Source organism: Pinus tabuliformis, chromosome X (genome assembly GCF_031772625.1).
Source record: "Pinus tabuliformis cultivar Carrire ecotype Pingquan chromosome X, CPIR1, whole genome shotgun sequence".
NCBI classification, from domain to species: Eukaryota; Viridiplantae; Streptophyta; class Pinopsida; order Pinales; family Pinaceae; genus Pinus; species Pinus tabuliformis.
The window spans coordinates 137,877,699-137,890,553 of record NC_142308.1 but is presented as its reverse complement, the minus strand read 5'-3'; the positions used below and the strand labels follow the sequence as shown (position 1 = coordinate 137,890,553).

The following is a 12,855-nucleotide window of genomic DNA, read 5'->3' as shown; positions in this document are numbered from 1 at the left end:
ATCTTGCATTTGGAGAATATTTCTCTCAGTATTTAGCTCTCGTACTTGTGTTGTTTGTTCACACACTTGTGTCTACTACTCTTGTTTTGGAAGCCTTTGGAGGCTTGTGGTGGTATTCTGAAGCTATCATATTAAAAAGGGTCGCTACTATTGTTAATTGTAAAAGGGGTTTGTACTCTGATTATGTATCTTTGTTGAACATTTGAAGATGATCTAATAGAAGAGCATTTTTAAAAAAGGGTCTTCCCCCATAAGGGGGGTTGTTCCTTGGTCTTGGAGCAAATCTTGTGTCTTGTTGTTCATTGACTATCTTCTATGGTTTATGATCCCAGAAATTAAATTTTAAATCTGCAAAATTTAACAGTCATAAGGCCTCAATTACATTCTAGAGAATCTAAGATCCCTATTCTCACTTGTTGCTCCAATCCAACAAGGCAATGAAGAAATAAGAAATGATACTCATGAGGACCTCCTATCAAGGAAAGGCCTATAAAGACTGAGATTTGTGCCCAAACACCTTTCGTACAAAGAGGGCACCGCATCACTGATCGAAATAGCAAAAAAGAGCTCCCCGGAGTTTCACAATAAGCAAATACAACAGCAGTATTACATTGATCAGTTCAATCCCATAGGCAAAATACAGATCCAAAACTACTTGAGTTCTGAAACTGAATTTCCCTTGGAAAGAAAAACACGAGCTAGATCCACTACGCCAAGTTCCTAATGGGTTATGTTGTGATATGGCAAGGTGGAAGGAAACCATTTCCTAATGTAGAATGGGAAAAGAGGATCTGCCAACTTTGTGATTCAAAGAAGGCAGAGATCAAACAGGGTTTTCAACTCCAAGGTTAAGCATACAAACACATAAAACAAAGCTCAAGACTAGAGGGAATCAGTTGGACAGCAGCATTTCAAGGAAGGCAACTTAAGACACCACGTGTAAAGACTCAAGAATGATGCACCTAAGAGTAAAATGTCGAGGGAAACGGCCAAAGCAAATGACACACCCCAAGGATCAGCCACATAATAACTCTATTTAGCAACATACTTAGGATAGCCCCTCCTCTTCGATCATACCTTAGCTGTATCTTGGCAGCACTTCGTGTTTTTCCCTTGATGACAAGGTATAGCCTATTACTAATGTAACATCCCATTCCATAGACCATTTTGGTTACGTGGGCATTTAATAAAATCTCTCACTCCTCTATACAAACACCCCCCCCCCCCCCCCCCACCAACAACAATATTTCCTCTTGATGTTGACCATGGAGCTTGAACCCAAGGGTGTTGAGAGAATTGTTGAAAATGTAGTGATGGAAGGTATTCTGACTTGTGCCTTAGCTAATGAAGACCATGAATTTGTCTTTCTCTAGCATGCATACGAGTTCACGAGATAAGACTTCACTTACGATGAGTTGATTTCCAATTTACTGGAATGGTTATCAAGTTTGCATGCATAGTGTTGGAGCTTCAGTTATGTGGAGTGTTCTTCAGTTATACTACAGGACGAGGTGGCAGTGACAAGTTCAGTTAGAGCGTGTTCAGACTTTAGTGTTTATTGGAGAGAGAAAGAGTTGAGTTCTCAGTTAACTCGCAATCACAACTGAAGGAAACTCGAGTGAACTGCTAATCAAACTAGGCCTCCTTGCATGTTCGAATTCTATCTATAAAGAGAAAGGACGAAGGCACAAGATCGATCATTCTTGAGAGGAACAAGTGCGCATAGATTTACGAACTCTTGTGCACTAGGAAATAGGGCCACTTGTGTGCTAGGAAATAGGGCCAGAAGTACGCAAGGAAATAGGAGCCCTTGTGCGCAAGGAAATAGGAGCAAGGGGATCAAGATTTGAAAAGCAGGTCAAGGCTATTCCGCAGGGGAACAGTTGTGTGCAAGGTCGAAATCAACTGTAGAAGTTGAGATTAGTAAGGAGAAGCCTACTGCTTTCTCTGGGACGAATTGCTCTGTAATAAATCCAATTGCTCAAGAACAATCAATAAAATACCACAACAAAGAAAGCAGGTTTTTCCTTTTGGGTTTCCTGGGTAAAACAGGCGTGTCAATTTTGTGTGCATGTGTTTTCATCTCTGGTGTTTTTCCGCTGCTTATAGATTATTAAGAAACTTTGTATCTTGGCGAAAGTAAATTTGGTTTCAGTTTTCAGTTGCCTTGTTTTCAGTAATTCATCCAAATAGTTGCAGAGTTTCAAGGAAAATTAACAATAATTGAACCCACAACCTCTCAATAGCAAAGGTGCTTTAATGACGGGGACTCAACCAATTGAACTATCCCTTAATGGCTAAAACAATATTATCTGTTATTTAAATAATAAACTTTATTCATGAAAAGCATTTAGGATGATAATCAGGATGCTTGCATCTCAAAACAGAGACTCATTGCATCAGATCATGCTGAGCAGTTTTGACTACAAAGTTCAGATTACTTGGAGCAGAAGATACATGACTCCCATAAGAATCACAGCAGATTTTAAAGAGAAGATTCAGACTACTGATCTTTAACTCGAACCTTCACCTTTCAGCTAAACAGATCAGGTATTATAACATAAAGAAAAAATTAAAAATTAGCTTTTTGACTTACTGAACCTTACCTTTGCAGGCATATCACGAAGCAGAACAAGAGGCACAGCACCATCTACACTGCCATTTGGTATCATTCCCGCCTTAGCTTGGTTCATTACCATGGAACTCCCATTTTTACTAACCTTTGAAGCCATATCTCCATTGACGTCATACTGGCTACCTCCTTTGTTTTCTGAATATGAATGTTTCTTTTCTTTGGCATCAATCTGATTATGAGCAGTGTTTTCCTTGCAAACTTGACTCTGTTCTCTTGCCTCAGCCAGCTGAAGTTGCAAATGCTGAATAGTTTGTAAATAGTATCTTTCTGCATCTGCCAGCTAAGCACATAGCAAAAACCAATCAGAAAAATAAGTTAGCAGCAAACTTGAAAGTCTCTTATCCATACCACCCTCTCGGAACCCTATATATTAAATAAAATGTATGGTGATTAGACTCTGCATTATATATCCCGATGGCTTTGCTCAATCTGTTTGAAGCAATCAGTTTCAAGGCAGAGACTGAAAGGTCGTGGGTTCAAATCTGCTAGAATCCCCTTTGGTTAGGAGTATATCTTGTACCCAAGTGGCATTTATCCTGGGTAGCGTTCATAGAACTTGAAGAAGTTCCTGCAGGGTTTTCCGACGACATTTTCCATAGAAAAGAAAGAAAATGCATTATTGCAGAACTATGTTGATTCTAAGGAATAACAGGTACTTCAAAAATGGTCTTGCTTCCTACTTTCGTACTCGTGATCATTATTTTCTGCTGAAAATATATTACAGATAAGATAATGACAATGTACTACAGATATTAAAAAAAGAAAAAATATATATATATATATTGCAAGTTGTTTTCTAAACCAACCTGTCTTTGGCAACCTAGCCACAATTGATTGAACTGATCAGTACGGTCTCTTAGCTCTACTTGTAATGTATGACTGCTGCTTAAACGCATAGCATCTAGTTCCTGTATTCGTGCTGCCCAGGCCTGTGCTTCACGTAACTGTTCATCCTTGTATAAGAGCATTTCCTGAGCTGTCCTACGCTGTAAAATTGAAAATACAAACAAAAACAACAGAGAAATTCTCATAAGATTCATACATGCAGAAGTAAAGCAACAAGGATTTAAATAATTTCTAACACTAATCAGAATGATTCAAGGATGCCTGTGTTCCCAAGGGCAGCTGTGGGATGTACCGGGATGCAATCTTTTAAAACTGCCATTGTCAGGTTGCATGTGCATGATGCATCATATGTATGTGTGTGTGACAAAAGAAAATAGAAGTAAAAAATTTAATTCTTTAAACATAAAACAACATTTAATACTAGTACCCAATTAATAACTTTCATTAAGTGACAACATCCCAAATTCAAGAGTCAAGACAAGATCCCAATATAGATGAGAGCATATGCATTCAAGAATGAATTTGTCATATGTTGAAACTACATAAACTAGATCATCAGCCAGCAGTGTAAAAATCAAAATATGTCAGAAAGATTCAAAATAATAACCGGATTTGTCAATGGCAATGACAGTGGTTCCCAAGATGCCATCCCCATCAACTGCTTCCTATATAGGTCCTCAGTCAAGGTACTCGGGAGATGCAGAAGCAGCAAAAAGAATAGTTAGGTTGTAACGAGTTTCCCTCAACTTAGATCACCTCCATAAAAAGAACCTTACCCCAACATCCCAACCTATTCAAGAATGAATCTGTCATATTTGTTGACACTTGATAAACTAGTTCATCAGCCAGCGGTGTGAAAATCATAATATGTCCGAAAGATACAAAACAATAATGGATCCATCAATTGCAATGACTGGCTCCAAAGATGACATCTCCATCAACTGTTTCCTATAGGTCCTCAATAAAGATACTCTGGAGATCCAAAAGGAGTGAAAAGAATAATCTTATGAGGAGTTTCCCCCAACTTAGATCAGCTTGGATCAGCAGCATTAAGAAGGGTTCAAAAGAATAGGACCATGATGGAGCCTGTATATGTTCTTATGAAGTGATTATGCGATGTTTATGATGCCTACCCAAATGAAAACTCAACACGTGGTAGAAGGAATCTTTTAAATCCTCTTGTTTAGTTGTATGTGTCAAAAATATTGTAATTCCAACAATTTTGCTTTCATGTATTTGTCAACATCTAATTATCAAATCAATTCCCCAATTAAAATTGGACCAATCTTTCCAACTTTACTGCATCCAAATAAAGAATGGGTATTGATTTTTTTAAACATGTGCCAGTAAATAATGGATATCAAAATTCAGTCAACATTTTATTAACTGCACATTCAACAAACGACTGTTGATTATAATCAATATCTGATCAATGGCATGTTGGATTTGCAACTATTGATCATGTTAGCTCTCAAAATGCACTTGCATTTTTGAGTGTTTGAAAAAAAAAAAATCCAACAGCACCAGCCTTGTGCTCATGGTGACTTTCAGCTGGAAGTGAATTAGTTTTGCAGTGTGCTGATGTTGCATGCTGACTAGGGATTCACAATTATATGATAAAAGAAACGGATGAAAATGAGAATGCTTGTCCTATTTGTTTCTGTGACATTGAAAACCCTGCAGATTGGAAGCAGGTGACCATGCCTTCTGCAAATTTGTCTATCAGGGTACACCGAGATTACTAGAGTCTATCAAATAACATATTCCAGAGCAGACTTTAGGATGGCTGAAAACAGCTTCAGCCAAAGGAAATCTTCAGCAAGCCACTTCTTATTTATGGAACTCTCCATGATATCCAGAAACATCTACCAAAATGGCAAGAATAGATAGGGCAGTCAGAAATGGATTAGGTCTTCAAATATCTCATGGTGGTCATGAATACACCAGCTCAGATTTCCACCAGAATGAAGCAGCCAGCAATCAACCAGGCACTATTCCATCCTGCTCCAGCACTAAAAATTCAAATAAGACACATTTAGAGCAGAGTTTATTACAAATTTGATTCTCTTCAAGAGCAGAAGTTTTTGCAAGTTTTACAGCACCAAATCAGCTACGGAATGCAGCAGGGAAGTGACAAGTGGAGCACACATCACAAATCGATTTGTTGGCAGATCCTACAGACTGTCCTATCATCAAACAGAAGATGACAAAATGGACCTCCAGATCCACAAACCAGGTTCCATTGTGATATTGATGAACACCTTACCTAAAAGACAGTGAAATAAAAACAGGTCATAAATCAAGCAATAATGGGAGTGTTCCCACATTTGGAGAAGACTACATACCCCAGTTCTATTGTTGATCAAAACAGCCTAGATCTAAGGAGCCCTCGATTCATCCATGACACAATGGGCTAGGTTGAAACTTGAAGTTATAAAATGTTTGAATACACTCCCCAAGGTAAATGTTATGATGATCTGATTGAGACATGTAGACATTCTTTAGGATGGCTGAAAACAGCTTCAGCCAAAGGAAATCTTCAGCAAGCCACTTCTTATTTATGGAACTCTCCATGATATCCAGAAACATCTACCAAAATGTCAAGAATAGATAGGGCAGTCAGAAATGGATTAGGTCTTCAAATATCTCATGGTGGTCATGAATACACCAGCTCAGATTTCCACCAGAATGAAGCAGCCAGCAATCAACCAGGCACTATTCCATCCTGCTCCAGCACTAAAAATTCAAATAAGACACATTTAGAGCAGAGTTTATTACAAATTTGATTATCTTCAAGAGCAGAAGTTTTTGCAAGTTTTACAGCACCAAATCAGCTACGGAATGCAGCAGGGAAGTGACAAGTGGAGCACACATCACAAATCGATTTGTTGGCAGATCCTACAGACTGTCCTATCATCAAACAGAAGATGACAAAATGGACCTCCAGATCCACAAACCAGGTTCCATTGTGATATTGATGAACACCTTACCTAAAAGACAGTGAAATAAAAACAGGTCATAAATCAAGCAATAATGGGAGTGTTCCCACATTTGGAGAAGACTACATACCCCAGTTCTATTGTTGATCAAAACAGCCTAGATCTAAGGAGCCCTCGATTCATCCATGACACAATGGGCTAGGTTGAAACTTGAAGTTATAAAATGTTTGAATACACTCCCCAAGGTAAATGTTATGATGATCTGATTGAGACATGTAGACATTCTCTGTTGGGGTTCATTGCACACAGGTGTTCGTCACGACCTCACTTAGGCCATCATTTGACCCTCTTCCATACATCATTAGGGGCACATATGACCACTTTTCATTCAATACTAAACATTCCCTACCAATTGGGATCTGTAGATTTTAACCCTGTACAGTTAATTGTTGCAAAGAGGTTCTTAATAAATAGAAATTATGCAATGACACACACATTAACACACATATTTTACAATGGAAACCCAAACCGAGAAAACAGAAAAATTTCCAGTATATGTTCTCTTTACAATGCTACAATACAATATGTATATCCCGCAGCATCCATAATCCACCAATCCATTTAACCTAAACTATAATACAACCCTAGTTCCTTAACCGGCATTACAAAACCAAGGGCGGAACCACCATGGACCACAAAACCACTAAAAGTGAAAACCGTGTTGAAAACCACCAAAAATGGTCCCAAAAAACCACCCAAAAATTGTGGTTGGGATAGTTGTGTAAAGAATATAACATAAACCCAACAGGATTATTATCTACTTTTAGCGGGGATTGGCACCTAGGATGACATGTGGCAATAATTGGGCACTGACTGGGCTATGACATGGTGATTTCCTCTCCATTATTGCGCATTACCTTATCCCTAAGGTCCCTAATATGAATTCCCCCCCTTATTTTGGAAGACTACTGTTGAATAGTGTTGTCACTGATGTCAAAGGAAGCCATTGCCATTGGTGATCAGCATAAAGAGTGCATCTTCTTTGGAAGTAGAGAAGTAAAGAGGGAAAGTCATGTCATGAATGACTTATCAAGAACACCTCTAATATACGTCAATGGATTGCACTAACTGGAAGTTCCAATGGGCAAGAAGCCTCGAAAGAGAAAGAAGCACAAAAGTTTAGAAGCCGCTGCTCAATGATCAAGATGCCCCACATTTGATGAGGTAAATGAATGGGAATTTGCAAGAAAGACCATCATTATTTGATTGTACTCGTCATGCCATTTCCAACAATAGGTTGTACGGCACATGGGTCCTCTTGGTTGAGAAAATATGCCCTCTCAAAGATGAAGCCCCAAAGTGATGGTCAAGGTGTCCCAACTGAATAATAAAATTCCACATGTGGGTCCAAATGTGTTTAAGCACAAAATTTATTAAAATGTGCATGGATCATGAGGTCGGCCCTGAGGGCAGTTATATGGTCCCATTCAATGAAATCCATTGAAACCAAATCCTCAATCCACTTATGTATTGAGTTAATGTGTGGCTTGCATCTGTTGTGCAATTGCTCAATGCATTATTCTTCATGACACAAACTATGTAGGCATCAAGTACATGGCATCGCTTGTTCTCAACATGCTTAGTGACTTTTTTCTCTTCAACAACCTTTGTTAGTGGAATTTGAATCCTCCTTTTTCTGGATCTAAATTTGTAGTTGAATTCAAAATAGTCAGCTGCAGTAATTGTTCTTTTGTTGAGGGCAAGTGTATTTAAGACTGCAACGAGACCTGCATCTGGCAAATACAATTGAAATTTGATGTCTAAATAACTCCACTTTGCAGAGTTATTAAACAATAGCGACATGGATGCTTGATAAGTTGCAACTATCATTTCTGTTAGTGGCTTCAATTCAAACCAACCGACAGTATCACACATTCCCAAAGAATATATCCACGTAAGTTTCTGATGTTCAAGTTGTGTAGAATAAAACTTTTCAAATACCTCTATACATTTACCAACTCTAAAGGCAGATTAATTTCAAAAAAATTGTAGCTCAGCCAAAATCTAGTAGTCAGCACTTTAACACTGAAAATTGAAGAAATTTATATTGAGATGGATATTTGGGTTATTATCTGTTAGTTTTTGTAGCATCGGATGTGTTCTAGCCACAAAATTTGGTAGAGAGGCTAGAATACAAGACATCTCCAAAACTCAGAAATCGTTTTTGTAAATTCTGCCTAGAAATGACTTAATTAGATTATTAACAAGTTCTTAAATATTTCCTAACTTAGGGAATATGGTTAATTAATAAGTATTAATTAAGTCAAGGCGAGAATCATCTGGAAACTCACACAGAACGATCCAGAGATGATCCTAGCCATAGATTATGTTTTAATCTTGGTCGTTGGTGCCCCAATAGTGGATTATAAGAGGAGGTCGATGTGGCAATGGACAAGGCACTTGAGCAATTCGATTTCTTGGCAGATGATTTCCAGAGTAGCGGCAATCAATTGTCGGAGAGAGCTAGAGATCGAAGCAGTGTGAGAGGCAGAGACAGTGAGGCTGGAGGAAGTATTCCAGATCCAGTGAGTGCATTTGCAGAGTAGCAAAAGATCCACAGAGAAGCTGACACGAGGTCAACGCAACAACTTCTAGAGGCAAGTTTGATTTGCTGGGAGGGAAAGATGTCTTTAATTCCAGGGCCTAGATGGAGTCCCAGACTGTCGGAGAAGCATTTTCTCAGCCAGCAGAGGGCAGAACAACTTCATCAAAGACCAGTTAGAGGCTTGATTGTGTAGAGCAGCGCAGAGGGTCATAGATGATAGGACTGAGTTTCTGAAGGCAAGTTGTGCCGAGATTGCCTGTGCGGTGAGAAAATTCCTCACTACAATTTTGCTAGTATTTTTCTCTATAGGATTTCCAAATTTCAGCATTTGGTTGAACTCTGGATTTCTCACTGCTACATAATAATAAAACCCGCAACTGTTGCACTGGTTTTCCCAAGTTGGGTTTTTCCGAGAACTTTTGTCTAAACATAATTGTGTTAATTTTATGTGCGCTAGCATTTCTCAGTTTCCAGCACATTATTTCTTCGCAGTATTTTATTTGTGAAGGTTGCAATGTGTTTATTTCGATATTTGTCATAGCAGATAAATTGTTAAATTAATTAACAATTAGGAGAAATAATACCAGTTGCTGCAATAGGATTCCAATTTGGAATTTTCACATGGTATAAGAGTGCATTTGATCAGAGAGGAAGCAAGAAGAAGGGAATTCCTAGAGGCAGCGCAATGCTCAAACAAGCAAGCCGAATCGCTAGGTAGAAAATACAATTTTTAGTTGCAAGGTTGCACAAAAGTTAAATTGCCTCGGTAAGTGATTCCAGCAGTCAAAGGGAGCAGCTGCAGCTCAGATTTTCGCTGAGAAGATTCCTGGTTAGACGCAAAGGGTTTTGCTGCAAGTTGCAGAAGCAAAATACGCATTGGGTGCAAGAGAAAAGCACACACAACAAAGCGAACATTTCTCTCAGGGCACTTCTAGTCTCAAGAAATTTGATTTATCCTTGCAGATTGGCAGTAGTTGCGAGCAGATCTTCTCACTCCAGAAGGGAGTACGAGTAGCACAATAGCAGCCAAGCAGAAGGAAAGAGGGATTTTTCGACAGTTCTTTAAGATGGCCACTGCAAGGTTTCGTGATCAGGATGGGTTGGATGGAGCTTCCAACAATGTCATCTAGAAGTGTTAAAATTGGCAACTATGGCCAAACTCCATGTGGGTCATCTTATTTATGGCAATTGATATTTTTCGTGGATTCCCCTCACCAAGAGGTGTAGGATTGATCTAAAGATCATCTGATTCCGATATGTATTCATCGAGATATGACTTTATTTGTGTTATGGGTCTACTCATCAAGGTCGGCCAACAACCAAATTACCCCCATCTATCCTCAACATTTTGCTATAAAAAGAGGTGGCTTGCAAGTCATTTGGTACACAGCTCTTGTGATCTCTCCCTCTCCACTTGTCTTTGGGTTTTGGTGGGAGGAGAGATCTTAGGATGATGCGCTGCCCTAAGAGGAGATGTCTTCTACGCAGCCCTAAAGGAGTCTTGGACGTGCCCTACTCGTAATCAAGAAGGGCAGTGAAGTATAAGCCATCAACGCAGCCAAGAAAAGGATCTCTGGTTTAAGGGAGCTTCAACAGAATCTAAGGAGTCCTAAAGGGAGCCCTAGCCGCAATAAAATAGGCCTTAACATAGTTGAAGATAAAAGCCCTCATACGCTATCCCTAATGCCCTAGTTGCAGGTCATGAAGGGACCCTAATTTGTTGTCTCAAGAGACCCTCAAACATAGTAAGAAGAGAGCCATGATCTGGTGTCTATGCAGCTCCTAATTCGCAATCTTCAAAGGTCCAAACATACTGTCATAATGGAGACTCTAGGAGAAGGATTCTATATGTTGGGAGAACAGTGAGGAGATCTAGTCGCAGGCAAAAGAGAGATGAATTACGTTGTCATAAGGAAGCCCTCAAACATCTAAACGCAGGGCTAAAGGGAGAGGCCCTATTTGTTGTTCTCAACAAGATCAAGGCACAACCATAAGGCCTAAACGTTGTTAAGAAGAGGTGACCTTTATATGCAGAGAAGGGTGATTCAAAGAATCCCTTATTCGTTGTAATAAGGTGTCTTTAATACACAGTGATTAAAGGCCTCAATACACAGTTGAGGAGGATTGTTTTAGGTAGCCCTTCCACATTGTTTCATAGCTAGAAGATGATCAACTGCTTCAGAAGGATGGTCATAAGGTTGTTGTCTAGAAAGAAGTCTTGCACAGTCACCTAGCCGTTGTTGTTGTAGGTGACAGCATGGTTATGTTTTGGTATGATATGCTATGCATAAGTATCCAATGAGGAGGAGCTATGGCGTTGTTGTTTGTAGGCCGACTGGGTCACTGTGTGAAGGGACAAGCAAAATGAATATGTTGCCTGAACACTGTGTGTTAGGCCGCAAGCCATAACATCTCAATCAATCTCGTATGGATATTTAAGGACTCATATCATTAGCATTATGTATGGAGTTGTTGTGCATAATACTATTGAGATCTCAAACTATTAGAGGGTTGTATGGTGATGTTCCAATATGAGATGGACAGAGATGTAATCATGGGTTCATTTAGGATTAGACAGCTAGCTAGATGCAACATGGTGATAGATGCAGTATGATGAGTGCAGCACAGTGATGGAATCAGCTGTGTTCAAATCTACTACCTCATGTGTCATCTTCTTGGAGAAGATCTCTGCTCTTATTTTGACAAGTCAAAATGTTGAGTTCTGATGTATATGTATTATCTCTCTCTCTTTGTTGAACTGCTGAAGAACATAAGAAGAATTGATCAAGGGTTTCCCCACATTGAGGTTTGTCCCTGGTTGGCGCCACATCTTATGTCCTCTTGTCTTGGCTTGTTTTCTGTGATTTATGTTTATGTTCTATCTGCATTTTACTATCATGCAATTTTTTATTGCTAATCTGGAATTGATATTGAGCTAATATCGAAAATTGAAGTAAATTTTCCCTCAACATAGAACATGCCTAAAATTAACAGGAAGGCTAGGATATCCTTCCTTCTAGATGAATATGGCCTTAAAGCCCACATTGATGCAGTAGTGGCAATTCCTCAGGATGCAAGTCAGCAAAAAGAATACAAGAAAGAGATGGCGTGGGAGAAGCGGTTAATCCGAGATAGAGTCAGGGATCATGTTGTCCCACATATAGCTGGCAAAGATACTACCAAAAATACGTGGGATGCTCTATCCACGTTGCACCAGGGTACTTCCGAGCAACGGAAGATATACCTAGAGGAGAAGCAGAGACTCATCCAGATGCAGAAAGGGGAAGGCATAGACCCCTTCTTTACCAGGATTCAAGAGGTCCGGGACCATCTATCAACTATTGGGGCAATGCCTCAGCCCAAGGAGCTAGTGCGATTGGCACTCAATAACATCTCAGAGGATTGGCAAGTCTTTGTCCAAAGTATATTGGGCAGAGATAGGCTACCAGACTGGGATAGAATGTGGGATAATTTGCAGCAAGAGGAGTTGAGACGAGCTCTGTGAAAGAGCTCCATCATCAGCAGTAGCAAGGGATCGAAGATGGTGAAGGAGGAGGAGAATGTGACCCTCACATCTAAAGATCCCAGTTAGGGGTAGAGGGAGCAGAGAAAGAAGAAGGACATGTCAAAAGTCAAGTGCTTCAGGTCCAGTGAGCTCGGTCACTACAGTACCCAGTGTCCTCTCCGGAAGAAGGACAAGGAGGACAAGCAGACAACTTAAACAGAGATCGACAGGCTTTCCTCTAGGTTGGAGAAAAACTTCGTTGTATTCGTCGATATACCTTCAGGGGTGAGGTGGGGTGACTTTGTATTGTAGCCCAGAGCGCTAT

General features: G+C 39.6%; 1 protein-coding gene across 3 annotated transcripts in view; it reads right to left on the bottom strand.

The window, feature by feature from the left end:
• Positions 1-12,855, bottom strand: part of LOC149138846 (RNA polymerase II degradation factor) — an 85,368-nt gene that overhangs the window by 18,973 nt on the left and 53,540 nt on the right. For all 3 annotated transcript variants that reach the window (XM_089448529.1, XM_089448527.1, XM_089448528.1), the window contains exons 6-7: positions 3,442-3,621; positions 2,607-2,915 (exon numbers count right to left, since the gene is read on the bottom strand). In XM_089448529.1, the coding sequence (XP_089304655.1) occupies positions 2,607-2,915; positions 3,442-3,621 (489 nt within the window). The remainder of the gene's footprint in view (positions 1-2,606; positions 2,916-3,441; positions 3,622-12,855) is intronic.